We start from the raw sequence: 16,447 nt of genomic DNA, 5'->3' as shown, positions 1-16,447 counted from the left end.
AGGACTGTGCCTTGTGGGACACCACTTGTAACTGGTTTGGAGTCTGACATGGCTCCAGCAATTCTAACCATGTGGGTTCTGTCCTTGAGCCAGTTTGCAATCCATCTAGTGACATAGGGGTTTATATTTAAGCTGGTGAGCTTATCTATAATGCCCGAGTGGGGTATTGTATCGAAGGCTTTTGCGAGGTCCAGGTAGGCTGTGTGGACCACCTTCCCCTCGTCAATGGCCTTGGTGACTGTTTCAAAGAAATCAACCAGGTTTAAGAGGCAGGATCTGCCCTTAACAAAGCCGAACTGGGTAGGATCCATGATGATCCTCATGATGTGAGGTCCATGATGATCCTTTCCATAGCTTTGCAGACCAAGCTAGTCAGGCTTATGGGGTGATAGTTTCCAGGATCCGTTGAGGCACCACCTTTGTGGAGAGGGACCACTGTTGCTGTACGCCACTCTTTGGGTACATATCCTGTAGTAAGGCTGAGATTGAACAGTAGTTTGATATTTGGGTTTAGCTCTTCTTGGAGTTCATGTAGGATACAGCCCAGGATACCATCTGGTCCCATTGATGCTGTGTTTTTTGCTTTGGAGAGGGCAGCTCTTACCTGAGCATCTGAGATGTCAGGGGGGCAGCATTCTGTGGGGATAAATATTTGCCCTTTTGGTGGGGAGGGGGGGAGAAGTTTGCGCTGAACCTGTCAGCTAGGATGTTGGCAATGTCTGTGGGTTCGGTGTATTTTTTGTCATTTTGGACTAATTCTGAGCATATCTGGGAATTCCCACCCAGGTTCCTAACATAACTAAAGAAAGCCTTGTGATTATCCTTAGTGTCCTGTGCAATTTTTCTCTCAAAGCTGGCCATAGACGATTTTATGAGTGCCTGTAGTTTTTTGCTAATACTGATCAGAGATGCCTTCCCTTTTTGGGATTTTGCTCTATCATGTAGTAGCTTCCTCCTTCTATTGTATAGTTTGTTTATGGCTGGGGTCCACCAGGCAGGACATCTGCCTTTGGAGGATTGGGTCTTGGTTTTATTTGAGATTGCATGATTCATGCATTTCTGAAGGTGTTCATAGAATGCGTTTATAAAGGATTCTGCAGTCTGGGCCGTATTTTCCACAGGCCCGGGGGCTTTGAAGGATTCCACCTCGGTTTTGAGGATTGTGAAATTTGCTTTAGAGAAGTTTTTCACTGTGGTTTTCAGGGCAGTGGGTGGAGTCTGGATGTGAATATCCAGTGAGATTAGTTTATGGTCTGATCTTACCAGTGAGGGATACACTTCTGGTCTGGAGCATAGAGTCCCCATGTTGGTGATGATCAGGTCCAGTATGTTTTCCCCTCTTGTGGGAGTGGTAACAAGTTGTTCCATAGCATTTGAGTTTATAAATTCTAGGAACCTTTGGGCTACGGTGTTGGAGCTAGAGTAATGCTCCCAGTCTATGTTTGGGTAGTTGAAGTCGCCCAATATAATGGTGTTTGGAGAGACCTTCATATTTTCCAGTGTTCTCAGGAAGGCTGAGTGGGGTTCCTGGGTTTGGGAGGGTGGTCTGTAGCAGGCTATAACTGGAAGGCAGTTTTACCCACTGTTAGTTGCACATGGATAGTCTCTGATGCTTCGTGCTGTGCCACAAACCTGGAGATGTGGGTATCTTTGATGAATATTGATACTCCCCCTCCTTTTGTGGTACTGTCCAAGTTACAAGACTTTTTATTTTAATGAAAACCCTCAAATAAAAAAAACAAATCCTCAGAACAGCCCCATAACCTATTAACTTAAAACACACACACAAAACTATGTATATCTTCAAATAATGAATTTCCTCCTGATAGGCACAATTGTCCCAAATTGACAGCTACATACACAGGTGTAACCTAACCTAAAATTAAGGTCATCCATGCTAAAATGCATGTTACAACCTATGCTTCTTGTTACATTAATTGTTGTCTCTTCTTGGCTTGGCTTGTCTTTATTCCCCTCCCAGATGTGAAAAACAGCTTGCATGTTTTCAGAAAACATTAACTTTTAACTTTCTGGCTTTTACTGAGTGCCAATCAGCTTGTATCCATGAAAGCCTAAGAATAAAATGTACATCTGCTCTCAGCTACAGACTTCTCAAACTGAACATTTATTTGCTAAAAAAAACTTTTCAGTATATTCAGTGTCCTGTTATACACAAAAGTTATTAGAGTAAGCCAAGATCCTCATTCACTTTTGCAAAAGTAAGATAAAATATATCAACTCTACATGTATTATAATCTGTGCACTTTAATATCCCATCTCCCACCTCAGCAACTCAAGATTACAGCATATTAACTTAAACATTTGTGAAGTCTTTCTTCTTTTTTGCATTGCTATGCCTATATTTTTTAAATCTAAAAAAGAAAAAAGGTATTTGCTTACTTTAGTATTTTTATAACATGTAGCAAGAACTGAAAATGTTTATTATATAACATGCAATTTATATCATGACATGTTTTATACAAATACTGTTAACAAAACTCGTTTTCCTTGCAATTACTTTTCTCCCTTTCCTTTTGTTGTCTTTGCAAACATTAATGACATGAAGTGGAATATGTGCTTTTCAACCCCCATAAGTTAAACAAAGTCAAAAAAAGTTCAATATTTCCACTTTTTCTTGCAAAGCCATATTTTATAAATGTGATTGATGTTTATAATCTCACTCTGGTTTCACTAATTTCACTGTTGCTGGTCTTCTTCCTGTTCATCTCCATCTCCCAACCCCAGACACCAATTCAAGTCCATGGAACTCCAGATTATTCTAGTCAACTCATGTGCTTTTTTCTGTCTATCAAACATTTTCCTTTGGAACATTGGTAAAGGTTTCACTGGCAAAGTCACTCTATGAGCTTTCTTATCAAAAGAATGACGATAAGAGTCCCCTTGTGTTTGTTGGCTCACTTTTTGTTAGACAAACTTTTGTGTTTCCTCTTTGGCCTGTTTTGCATCAAAAATTACTTTATTCTCTAGGAAGAAAATATTCTGAAGACAGCTAGGTACAGCAGCTTGAATCTCACATCTGTCTCTTGACATTCCCTGATTGCTGGGATAAATTTGCTTCTCTTCTGCCTGGTATATATATTGAATAATAAATTTCTACAAGCACTCTATTGTCTCAAATATTTAATAATTTTCCCCTTTGCCATAGTTTTGTCAGGAATAATTATTTCTGCTGGTATGATTGCATCTTTAGTCATTCAGATCTTGGCTGCTTTCTAATGGCCAGGTTTGGAGCATACATATGATGTGCCATTTTAGCTAACAAATCCTGCTATGGAATACCAGTCCAGTTGCTTATTTGTGTTTTCATAAAATTAATACAGTCTGTTCCTTCCAGTTTCTCTGGTACAACAGAAAATCTCAGGTTTTCCCCTTTGTCTTCTGACCCCTAACTTTCCCATTTTTTGAAACAACTCTACCTGAGCAGTCTCATACTCAGCCAGCATTTTCTTCATTTTGAGCTCTGATGTTTACAGTGATCAGCTCATCTGAATAGCTGTTTGAAGCTTCTTCCATTTTTCTAGCTTTTTTTCCTGAGTTAATATACTCCTTCAATATTTTATTTCAATCACCATTTAGCACATTTGATATATCTTTTCCTCTAGATTGCTAGAAGTTATATCTTACACCAAAGCTGGAGCTTGAACTGCTTTTAGCTGAACAACTGCAGGATTCTTCCCAGTCAGTAATTTCTCTTCAGCTTTTTGGTTGATTTTCTTTCAAGCTGCCTAAGTTTCATCTTTACTGACATCCAGGCAGTGTACATAATAGCATTTGACCAAATTTACTAAATTTAGCCAAGTTTCTGTTCTCTGTATCTCAGTTTCTTTTTTTCATACTGGGGAACTGAAATTAAGCTGATGATCAGTGTGCAGCCATCTTGGAAGTCTCTAGAGTTATTGACTTTTATGAAAACACACATTCTTTTATTCTATCAACCTCACAAGTTAATGGCATTAATATTTAACAAAATGTGTCCCTGATTGTTCTTGCTTATTTTGGTATTTGTTCCTGATTCTATAGGTAAAAGTTTGGAAACTATGGGTAAGCCAAGTATGTATACTTATGGAAACACTGGAAGTGACTATTAGAAATGTTTATCCATTTAGAAAGGCAGTCTGTAGATAAAAACTGAAGGGCAGTTAGGTAGCAAGTAAAATGATTATTTTTATGGTTAGGGAATGTTGGTGTATAGTGTCTAAAAGCTACAAGTTAATTAAAAATGATTTTTTTTGTTTTTATCGTATTTCATTACAACCTAATATCAGTAAAATACACAGAGGTGGTTTTCTTTTGAAGGTGCCAGAGAGACATGGTGGAGGGTAGTTATGTGTTGTGGCTAGTCTATAGACAGTGTATATATTATCTATGAACAAGGTTAAATTTATTGCTAATGCTGTTATGCCTAAATACCCACTGAAAGAGGCTATCTTGCTTGGGGAAAGTTGACTGCTATGTATGAGAAGAAGAGGGCCTTGATATGGTTGCTTAGTATATGTTTGAGGGTGAGTATATGTGTCCAAGAGCAACATGTTGAAATTACTGTTTTTATAATAATTGTTTATTTTGTTTTCTTTTACTTTTCTCACCAACATCAAAGATGTGCACAAAAATGGCTGCCTCTTTTGAGGAAGGGGAATGGAGGTATCTTGTACAAGAAATCACAAGGTCATCATATGGTCACTGCTAGAAAAAAAGCATTACAACTTGTTTGGACAGTGTTTGTGTTTACCAACCACAACTTGAAATAGCAATATGTTACTGTAGTTCTTACATTTTTTCATTCTCAGGATAAATTAGTGTACAGAATAGGGCTGTCATTTGGGGACATGCAGTACATGAGAGCAAAGGGTATTTATCCTCCATATGGTTTGTTAAAGGGACAATATCTATCAAAGAACAAAGTTGCCATTATTATTATTATTATTATTATATTCTGCAACAATTTTACAGTCAAAGGTTGTATACCTTTTCAGAAGGGACACAATTCACTGGGATAGTGTGTGTATTTTGTTCCCAAATTAGGTATTAAGAGTACTGATTTTTTTGTTATTATTATTATTACTGTGGGCTTCCTTAATATAGGTTATTACATAAAGCTAGCAAAATCCAACCTTTTGCTTTGGTTTTCAAGTTTGACAGTACATCTTTGTTTTAATTTGGGACTGTTTAACCATGTCTTGCAAGGTATGGTGAAAGTAATGTGCACTAAATCATTAGAACAGAAGGGGGGGGGGGGCTTTTATTTTCCAATAGCCAAGGCAGTATTTCTGTAACTGCATACAAAGTGATGTACTTACATGTTGTGCTTATTATGTTTTCCTCAGTTTTCATTGTCAGCTGACCTGTAACTTGGGCACAGCGAAGGCGGGGCGCAAGCTGTTAACAAGTGTAATCAGCATACTGTCAGCATTCATTCATTCGAGTGAATGCTGCCAATGTTAATGTGTATTTGGCTGTAATTGCAGTGCTTTTTTTTTGCTTAAATAGCATCATCTGAATTTCTTTCAAAGGCTTTGAAAGCCAGCAAAATGCTTTTTTGCCCTTACACTTTATTTTTTTGTAACTGGTAGTACATGGAGCATAGTCCTTGTAATGTGTCCTTCGCAGGAATGCCAAGACTCGCCTCTTGAGCTTTGCTGTCAAGGTGAATTTTGGGAATCCATGTCATGGGAATCCATGTCTGGAATACATAATATAGAGGATTATGATTGGGTTCCTAATTATAACTTGCTTAATATGTGTTCAAGACATGGATGCCAAGAAATTCACCTTGAGAGAGAAGCTTGAGAGGTGAATCTTGGCATCGATGTAGAGTACAGATAATAAAGGATTACAATTGTAGACCCAATCATAATTTTTTATAGTGCATCAATGTACTACTAGTTACAGAAAAAAGCACTAAATGTTTTCCCGGTTTACAAAGCCATAAAGCACTTAGTGAATACTGTCGGAATGGCAGTGTAACTCTTTCTATTATGTTACAGAAAGTCAGGGATAGATTATCGAAATGGCAGGCAAAAACAAATCTGTTTTTAATTCTGCCTTTCATTTGCTAGCCAGTACTGGCAGGTTTACCTGCCTAACATGATACCTGATTTTAACAACTGAGGCAGAGGTGCTCAATAATTGTTTAGTTTGGGTCTTGCACTATAGAAACATTTAACTGTTTGTGCTTTCCTGATATAAAGGAGGGTAATCACAGTGCTTCATGCACTACAAGCTAGTTATAATTGCAGACCAGATAAGAATCCTCAGTATTGTGAATACATAACATTACACAATTGCGGTCTAATATCGAAGTATACCTGCCACTAAGGTGTTCATATTGGATTTTACTATGAGAGAACAATGGACAAAGATAATTAATCTGCTAATTATATACATCACATGCATTCTGTCATAGACCTTGATAATTAAACCATTGATGTTGTAAATAACATGACATAAAGGAGAGAGATCACTTGCAGTTTATAAGCAGTAATCATTTGGTGCCGCTATATACTTTTGTTGCAACTATTTGTGAGCCAAATGCAGCACAGATGGTTTGCTTAGTGCTGTATCTTTCTTTAGCCATGAGAAAAGGCACAGTGTACTCATGGATAGGTTGAAGTGCATTTTGTAGTAACAAATGGCTGTGACACACTCACTGTTTACTCTGAACACCTGTAGAATGCTCTGCATGACAATGTGTGCAATGCTTTGTAGCTTTCCTGTGGTAGTTGCATGGATACCCATGATTTCTGCCCTTGTAATGCTTGGTCTTTAGAATAGCTAGATCCACCCTATAGAAGTTCATAGGTTCATAGGTTCATACTAGGCTATCTGCCCAAGGCATTTATAAGCCTAGCCCAGAGTTTTGTGGCTTTCGCCACCCCTTTAGTTTGGAGGATACTATGCCCATTATTTTGCTGTGCCTCTGTCAAGCAGTGACATTGAGATAATCCCTGGGGTATATCTGCGATCTCCCATCCATTAGTCAAGATTTCTCTTGAACAAAGCCAGCGAGGTGCTCTGCCTCACATGTACCGGGATTTTGTTCCACAGCATAGGGAGTCTCTGGGTGATGAATCTGTCCCTCCAGCACGTCCTATTAATAACCGTGTCAAGGTTTAAGTCTCCCGCCCTTGTAGTTCTGAGGGATCTAGATTTTTTGAGGTGAAGCATGTTCATCAATTCTGGGTTGGACATGGCCTTGTATGTCAGGCACAGGTCACCTCTGAGCAGACGGTGGCGACTGAATAGAGCTGGAGTTCCTTCAGTCGGGCAGCATAAGACATATTTTTGAGACCCTTTATCCTTTTGGTGAGGAACTTTTGGGGCCTTTCCAGTTGCTGCAGGTGTCGTGTCAGATACATTCCGAATGGGGCATTGTACTCAATCATTGGTCTGATGAGTGATGAGTACAGGGGGACAATGACCTCCCTTGATCTAGATGTGAATCCCTTCATGATCAGGTGGGCAATGTAGAAGGTCTTCCTAACTACTTTGGCAACGTGAGTGTCAAACGAAGGTTACTGTCAACCTGGGTCCCCAGATCCCTGATAACCTCTTCTGTGCTTAGTGGGTTGCCGCCTATATGGTAGCTAAGGGTAACCTTGTTTTTCCCGAAGGGTATGACTATGCATTTTTTGGCGTTTAACTTTAGGCCATGGCTCTGGCACCAGTTATCCGTTTCTATAAGACCCTTCTGAAGGATATCTGTGTCAGATGTGTTCTCAACTATGGCGCCCAGTTTGCAGTCATCTGCAAATTTTGTCAGCCATAACCCTCCTGTGTTTGCTTGTACTTCTGAAAAGTAGATGCCGAACAGGAGTGGGCCCAGGACTGAGCCCTGTGGGACACCACTTGTGACAGGCTTTGAGTCGGACATGGTGCCAGCAACTCTGACCCTGTGGGTTCTGTCACTTAGCCAGTTTGCAACCCATCTTGTGACGTATGGGTTAACATTTAAGCTGATGAGTTTTTCAATGATACCTGAGTGGGGTATTGTGTCGAAAGCCTTTGCCAGGTCAAGGTAGGCTGTATGGACTGCCTTTCCCTCATCAATGGCCTTGGTGACTGCTTCGAAAAAGTCAACCAAGTTTAAAAGGCATAATCTGGCTTTGACAAAGCCAAACTGGGTCAGATCCAAAGTCTGCAAGTTCCCTATGTCTTTATTTATGAGTTCCATTATGATCCTCTCCATAGCTTTGCAGATCAGGCTTGTCAAGCTGATGGGACGGTAATTTCCATGGTAGGTGGAGGCACCGCCTTTGTGAAGTGGGACCACAGTTGCCGTATGCCACTCCTTGGGCACGTATCCTGAGGTGAGGCTAAGATTAAACAGCTGCCCTAACTGCGGGTTTAATTCCTCATTTAGTTTGTGGAGCACACAACCGGGGACACCATCTGGTCCCATGGATGCTGTGTTTTTTGCCTTGGAGAGAGCAGTTCTCACCTGAGCGTTAGAGATGTTTGGGGGGGCTACAATCCTCTGGTATAGATATCTCACCTTTTGGGGGGGAGGGGGGGAGTTTGCACTGAACCTGTCAGCCAGTATGTTGGCAATGTCTGTAGGTTCAGTAATTTTTACATCATTTTGAACTAATTCTGAGCATATCTGGGAGTTTCCTCCCAGGTTTCTAACATAGCTAAAGAAGGCCTTATGATTGTCTTTTGAGTCTTTAGCGACTTTTCTCTCAAAATTTGCCTTGGATGATTTTATGAGAGATCTTAGCTTTTTACTTATAATGATCAAAGGTGTCTTCCCTTTTAAGGATTTTGCTCTCTCTTGTAGTAGCTTCCTCCTTTTGTTGTAGAGCTTGTTTATGGCTGGGGTCCACCAGACTGGACGCTTGCCTTTGGTACAAAGAGTCTTTGTTTTGTTTGGGATTGCCTGATCCATGCAGTCCTGTAGGTGCTGGTAGAAGGCATTTGTAAGTGATTCAGCGGCTTGAGTAATGGTTTCCGCAGGCTCGGGGCCTTAAAAGAGACCACACCAGTCTTTAGAAGTGTGAAGTCGGCTTTTGAGAAGTTCTTCACTGTGGTCTTTTTTATCTCAGGTGGGGGCGGGATGTAGACTTCCAGTGAGATTAGTTTATGGTCTGATCTCACCAGTGAGGGGTATACTTCCGGTGTTGAACATTGTGACCCCATGTTCGTGATGATGAGATCTAGTATGTTTTATCCTCTTGTGGGGATGGTGACTAGTTGTTCCATGGCATTTGAGTTTATGAACTCTAGGAACCTTTGGGCTAGAGTGTTGGGGCTTGAGTAGTGATCCCAGTCTATATTCAGGTAGTTGAAGTCACCTAGTATGATGGTGTTTGGAGATACATTTATCCCCTCCAGTGTTTTCAGGAAAGCTATGTGAGGTTCCTGAGACTGAGAGGGTGGCCTGTAACATGCTACAAATTGCAGAGCAGTCTTGCCTATGGTTAATTGCACCTGGATGGTCTCCGATGCATCGTGCATTGCCACCAACCTTGAGGTGTGGGTGTCCTTTATGAATATAGACACCCCCCCTCCTTTCTTGGTGTTGTCCGGATTTTGGGGCCAGAACGCATGATATGAGGTAAAACCTGATAGTGCCGAGGTGCTCTCGGGAGCCTTGAACCAGGTTTCAGTCACAGCACAGACATCGATGTTCTCCATACTGAGAAGGGCCTCGAGTGCATGCATCTTGAGGTTGAGACTTCTGGCATTGAGCAGCATTACCCTTAGTTTTTTTCCTTTTTTGTGTTCTAGGGTGGTAGGTTTAGAATTTGAGCCTTGCCTAAAAAAGGCACTATGGAGGTGGCAAGAGCCTTTGCCAATATCCGGAAGCCCAGGGGTGACAGGTGCAAGCCATCCCTTGCGAAGCAGCGTGGCTTGTCCAGCATGTCATCCCAGGCAGACAGACATTGGATCCCCTTTGAATGACACCAGAGTTTAAGCCAATTATTAAAGCTGATCATCTTGTCTCTGTATTGTGGCATCATTCTTGGTGAAGGTAGGATACTGCTCAAGGTCAGGGTCATACCTGCCTGGGCTACATAATCAGAGAGATCCTCTACGTCTCTTTTCATGTAGTCCAAGGAGGTACGTCTCAGGTCGTTCACACCAGCGTGGACAATGACAGAGTCGTACTTGTACCTGCTGTTGAGAGACCTGAGTGCTTGCATTATGTGGCGGATTCTAGCGCCTGACAGGCAGCTTACTGTGACCTTCTCCTTACTCAATCTGGTGAGAAGGACGTCAGTGTGTCTGACTATGGAGTCACCAATGACGAGTGTGTCTGGCATTGTGTTTGGCCTTAAGGGCTGTGACTGTTTGGCACACTGACTATGTGGTCTGTGTGTTGCATGCATTGTGTCCTGAGGTGGCAGTTGTTTGGGTGTCTGCTTTGGTGGCCTCTGCTGTTTTGGTAGATTTTTGATCAGAGCCTCCGTGTATGTCTTTGTGTATTTATGTGTATGATTTGAAGTTGTGATAGTACTATGTGAGACTGGGTTTGTGGTGTGTGTGGTTACCTTCTCCTCCTGCCTGGTCTTGCCAGTCCTATGTTGAGAGAGCTCAGCCTCCAGTTTGGCTATATAGTTGCATCTCTTGCATGTATTTGTGTTTTGTGGGAGAAGGAGAGGGGTGTCCGTGTACATGAGACAATTGTAACATTGCCTCAATATTCCCAGATTCACCAGCTGAGCAGGAGAGGACACTAGCAACTGATCCCTCGACATGCTAGAAGGAATAGACAAAGACTTTAAAAAGACTCCGGGGGATGTGGGTGATCGAAAAGGGGTTTTTGGCTGGTGGGGTACTATGTATAATAAAAGTGCTATATCAAAGTAAAAAAATACTTTAGGAGCAAGTGCTAGGCTTTACAGATAGAGAATAGTCTACTTAAGAATCAAGTAGAGCTGAACCTTTTAGATATAGAATACGCTGGTTTGATCAGCAGTACAGTTCAAGGAAGGCTGTTTTAAGGGAAAATTTGAAGAGTGGACTTTAGGTAGCCCGAATAGTTTAACCTTGATTAACCGCCGCTGCTCTTGTGTGCTCCTGTAGCAACTCTGCGCTAAAGCGCGCTAAAGCGTGCTTTATAGCAGGGGGCTGGAAAAGACAAGAAATGACCCAAAATGGCCAATAAACTACAAGTTACTGCCTTAAACCACTCCTCTAAGGACAAACAGGCAGCTCAGTACTCCCCACTCTCACTGGTGAGTAAAGAAACTTCCCCCTGACCAAACAAGGAAAATGGAGAAACACAGGAACCAAGACAAAGCCCAGGGATCAGCAAAATCTGATCACTGGAACAAACTATTAGGAAAGTATGGAAAACAAGAGTATTTTTTTTTTTTCAAGTTTTTTTTTTCAGATAGGCAGAAAATACAATAAATGCTGTGTGTTTCGACTAATTGCTATCAAAAGCTAGTACACTTGATTGTATTAGCCTGTTGTTTAACTTTTAAGCAAAACTTAAACAAGGAAGTGCAACAAACAATTCAAGCTATTAAAAACAGTAAAAACAGGTAATAACTGAATAAAACAGGCAGAAATAGTCGTCGAAAGGCTTAAAAAGTCGAAAATGCAGAAAAAATACTTAGAATCTGGAAAGTTTGTCTTTTCTGGTCTCTGCTGCTCTAGGAACTCTGCTGGATACCACCAGGAGCTGTGCTGAGTTCTCTACAGCCAGAAAAGCCCATATATCTTGGTCAGTTAGGATCAGACAGGACTCACATTATGCTTGATCCACTTCCATTTGCTAGGCATCAGTGCAAGTTGCATACCACGCAGTAGACTTCCAGAATCTGAGTATATTGGCAGTAAATAACAGTATCATCATTCAATGTAGCTTTTTAGCTTGAAACACCAAGATATTGGGCCACTATGCTTCTGATATTTTCACCTACATAAAGATCATTATAACTATTGTTTATTTATTTATATTTATGTGAACATAATGATTACTTCCTTAATCAATGTTTCTTGCTTATTTCTAGACCATAAATGTTCACATCAAGAAAGATGCCCGTAAAGGAGTAGTCAATAATCAGCAATCTGACTGGTCATTTAAAATGGATGGAATTCTTCAAAGTGCATCACAAGATTCAATTTATGATGCAGTCGCAAGGCAGGTGGTATCACGAGCATTAGATGGATACAGTGGTAGGTAATTTGTGTAACTTCCTTTTGCATCATATGGCAAGCAGGGCAGAATATGTAGTCAGAGTGCTGAGTACTGGACTAAAAATCTTAGGTCTCACTTTATATATGGCTTTGTCTGGATTTCTTGTTCTACGAGGTTGATAGGTATGAGGGAAATTTAATTCTGGACCACAGAATGCAGATCATTAACAGCTCATAGCCTTAGCCTTCTCTGCTAACTGCCAGATGTTCAACATTAAGTTACTGTTGCAATAATCTAAGCTATTTAGGTTAAATCCTGCCAAGGATATAACAAACCAGACAGCTTATCAAAGTTAAAGGGCACCTTCCATACACTATAACTCCCTTTAGCTTGATAAATAAAAGTATTTAGAGCACTAAAAGCTTCAGAGTTTTTTTTTTTTTTTTTTTTTGCAGCCAAAATGAGCTCCTTTTGTGGGTTTTGTAGAACTTATGGTCAGTTAGAGATCCTTCAAGGTTAGGCAAGTAATTCCGTTCTGGAGAAATCCCTCCACTGTATTTGTTCTGAGAAACTATTATTTAAACTAAGGAAACATTTTGTTTGGACTATCATTTTGTGTACCAGGGAGTTTTATTACTGTGAATGCTTGTAGAAATAGTTCTGTGACATTTGATTTTAGGTGCCTTGACTGAAAAAAAAAAAAAACAGTAGGCACAAATGAACAAAAGTACATTTAACTAAAATGGCATTTAATCAAAAACATTCTAAGCAACATATATATCTTAAAAAGCTCTTTTGCTCTACCCTACACCCCCTTAATTATATATCCACGGGAGCACTTCTGTGGTGAAAAGAGCAAACACCACACACACACAGAATCATGCTGGTGGACAAACCAAAAAATCTACAAATCTGAGGGCACAGTTTGACAGTGCTCATTACCAATCTATGCAAAATCCTCTAAATTGTTACCATAGCAACTCACATGATCAAAAATGACACCACAAAAATCACCTGTAGACTTTAAAAGTTTTTGACAAAATGGCTTTTCAATCAAATGTACTTTTATTCTTTTTCAGCCATTTGTGGTTCTGTCAAAAGTACCCTTGCACAAATGGCATGTAAAAGTAGAAACATACTGTGTTTAAATTTGTTTTCTTGAACTTTTTATAATGTTCTTGTACAGAATCTACGTGTTAGGTGCTGAACTTTTTGGATACTGTCATTGTGTGTTTGTTTGTGTGTGTGTGCGTGTGTGTGTGCGTGTGTGTGTGTGTGTGTGTGTGTTTTACCTCAAAACCACCTTGTTATCTGGTAAGCTTCATTAACCATCTTTGAGGCTTCTATGGTGGCTGAACCTATGGAGCGGTTACCAGTCCTCTTTGCTCTTCCTTCATCTGTTTGCATGAAAAAAGTTGTCAGGGAGTTCTTGGTTGTTAATCTGGCTCCAGTTTTGCCAGAGCCGCTGATAGGTGAATCTGGTGTGGCTGGATTTGGTTCTTCAGATTGATCATCATTTTCCTTGAGTCCCTGTGGTACAGCACCTACAGCTATCAGTGGATAAGCATGTCCTGTGTGTCTAAAGGGTTGCAGTCTGTGAGCACTGGAGCCACTGTTGGTATCAGGGGAAGGGACAGCTGAAGGTCTACTGCATAGCTGGAAAAGGGAACCTGAGCCCCGGGTTAGTGTGCCTGCTTTGAGTTGTTCCTTTTCCAGAGAGATTCCCAGGAAAATAAAACAAAAAGTAAAAAACATGACTTCTGTTTATATTTAAAATGACCACAGAAGATTTGCTAGTGAATTAATTTTTGCTTTTTCATTACCTAACTCCTCTTCAGAAAATAAAATAAAAAAAGAGATTCTTCTCTTTCTGACTCTGATTTTCAGTAAGAAGAGCAGGCCTTGGAGAAAGAATTTTGTGCTTCAGGATTTTCTTCATAACCTGAGGATTCTGATTCTGAGGAAAGTGTTTCTTCAAATTTTTCTCCAGAATACATTTCTTTTTCTGAAGTTTTATCTAATATGAAATAATTTTTTTCTAGTGGGATCAGAATGACATTCCTATTTTCCAGAAAATGTGTTATGATTTTTTACAGTTGGGTATTCCTAAATTTGCAGTTGTTCCCACTGTTTTATCTGTTTTAAAGAATGTCTTCCTGACAGCTGGTAGTTTACCTTTCAGTCAACCACCTGCCCCTAGAATGTCTGATAGGTTATACAGGATACCTTAGATTAAAAAATGCTTGTTTTCTAACCCTAAAGCAGACCCTGCAGTGATTTATCTTTCCAAAATTGCTTCTGCTAACCCTAAAGCAGACCCTGCAGAGATTTCTCTTTCCAAAATTGCTTCTGCTAGACAAATCACTAATGCTAATCCCAGTCTTTTTGACAAGGATGAGAAAGCTTTTGACATATTGTGGAAGAAAATTTATTTTGATATCAATTTCACATTCATAATTGTAAAATGCCAGGCTCACATGTTAAATGTGCTACTTTTGTCTTTTGAGAACATGTAAAAATGACCTGTTAACCTTCCATCTACTGAGGTGAAAAATCTTTGAATGCTTGTTTTGTAGCTCTTCTCTTATAATTAAACATACTTTAAAGTGTACTTATGATGCAGCTGATACTGGCTTCAGAACTCTGCTTTTGGGTCATTCATGAGTAAATTTGCTTGGTTACATTCACAAATTCTTGCGGAAGATGTTAAAACTGAAATTTTATGGACAAGGAAGTTTGGTTTCACCCCTCTGCAGCTGAGGTGCTTAAAAGATTTGATGAGAAGGAGTGACCCAATCTTCCAACCTTATTTTAAGGTAAACAAACATTGTTCTTCTACTTCAGCTCCTTTTTTCAAAAAGCAAATCAAGTGGCAAGGTGCTAAAAGGATTTTAAAAAGCAATGGCAATGAGGCCAAAAAAGAAAGGGAAAGCCTCCCAAAGTAAAGGACAGCCCAGAAAGTCAGAATGGCTGCTTCTTCAACCCCCTCCCACCCTTGAAATCTCTACCTTTCTCTCTTTCTTCACCTATCTTTGGGCACCAGATTTTTTCAGATGAGTTCTGAAAATCATTCAACAAGGGTACACTTGGCAATGTAGTCCCTCCCTCCTTTCCAGTGGATTCCTCTTTGCCCAGTAAACCAAATATCCCTGTTTCCCCCAGTTCTGGAACAAATGTTATCTCAAGGACTCAAAGAACCAGTGCCTGTCTGAAAGAAGGGCAAAGGATTTTATTCAAGATTTTTCTGGTGCCAGAGAAAGAAAAAGAAAGAAAGAAAGAAGGGACCTGGAGGCATGTGCTAGACCTCTACTTTCTCATTCTTTTTGTCATGTTATTCTATTTCACATTTCTATGCCTTCAGACCTTGTTGCAACTTGTCCCTTAACTATCTTTCACGGAAAAGCTAGACTTAAAAGATGTCTATTCTCACATGACAGAACAGGCTTTACTAGGACCATTTTCCAGGGGCTCCAGGATTCTTAATTTACTTCCTCCTCACTTTTTGCTTGTGTACCCAAATAGCTTAGGCTACTGCAACAGTTATCTAATGGGGAATACAGTACAGTTGTACAAGCAGACTTACTGTAACAGTAGATATTCTAATTGATCACTGCTGCAGCACCATCATCTCCCCCTGACCCCTTCTTTAATTTTTTTTTATTGCCAAAATGTGGATGTATACAGCCTTGTGTGCATATAGGTTCTCCTGTTTTATATTTCCTAAAAAAATTTCCTTTCAGGTCTATTGCCTCCCTTCTTGAGGCTAGAAAGCTCTAAAGCTTTTGGCACTCCACTTTATTTTTATATTGAGCTCCTGGGAGTTAGAGCATGTGGAAGGTGACATTTAACTTTGATAAGCTGGCTGGTTGTTCATATCCTCGGCAGGATATAACCTGAATAGTTTAGGCTACTGCAACAGTAAACTATTAGAACATCTACTATTATGATAAGTTTACTTACCCAACTGCACTTTTTTAAACTCTGCTGTATGTAGCATTCTTGATCCCCACTCCTTCATTATCCTCCAGACTTTTTGAATTCCTCATTATGTTTACCAGCTCCACCTACCTTAATTGAATGGACACTTCAGCACTGTTAAAGTTCTTTGAATAAAATTAAAACTGTTGCTTACTATGAGAGGCATAGCTGGCTCAACCAGTGCCCTTTGCTTGTCCCACCAGCTAGTGCTTCATCCCCTCAGCTCTTCACGTGAAGAGGAAAAAAAAAAGGTTTCTGCAAAACCGCAAAAAACAAAAACAAAAAAAACTCAGATTCTTCTAACTGAACACTAAGCAGGTGGCAGGCTACACCGCCTCTTGCTCCAACTCTTCAATAGAA

At 40.1% G+C, this 16,447-nt stretch overlaps 1 protein-coding gene across 1 annotated transcript in view; it reads left to right on the top strand.

Moving 5' to 3' along the window:
- Positions 1 to 16,447, top strand: part of KIF9 (kinesin family member 9) — a 1,986,094-nt gene that overhangs the window by 210,941 nt on the left and 1,758,706 nt on the right. Inside the window, exon 2 of the mRNA XM_044066028.1 lies at positions 11,982 to 12,147. Within this exon, the coding sequence (XP_043921963.1) occupies positions 11,982 to 12,147 (166 nt within the window). The remainder of the gene's footprint in view (positions 1 to 11,981; positions 12,148 to 16,447) is intronic.

The sequence above is a fragment of the Protopterus annectens genome, chromosome 3.part0 (genome assembly GCF_019279795.1).
Source record: "Protopterus annectens isolate FY-2018-M chromosome 3.part0, PAN1.0, whole genome shotgun sequence".
NCBI lineage: Eukaryota > Metazoa > Chordata > Ceratodontiformes > Protopteridae > Protopterus > Protopterus annectens.
Note: the sequence above shows the minus strand (reverse complement) of the source record. Positions and strands in the feature narration are given on the sequence as shown.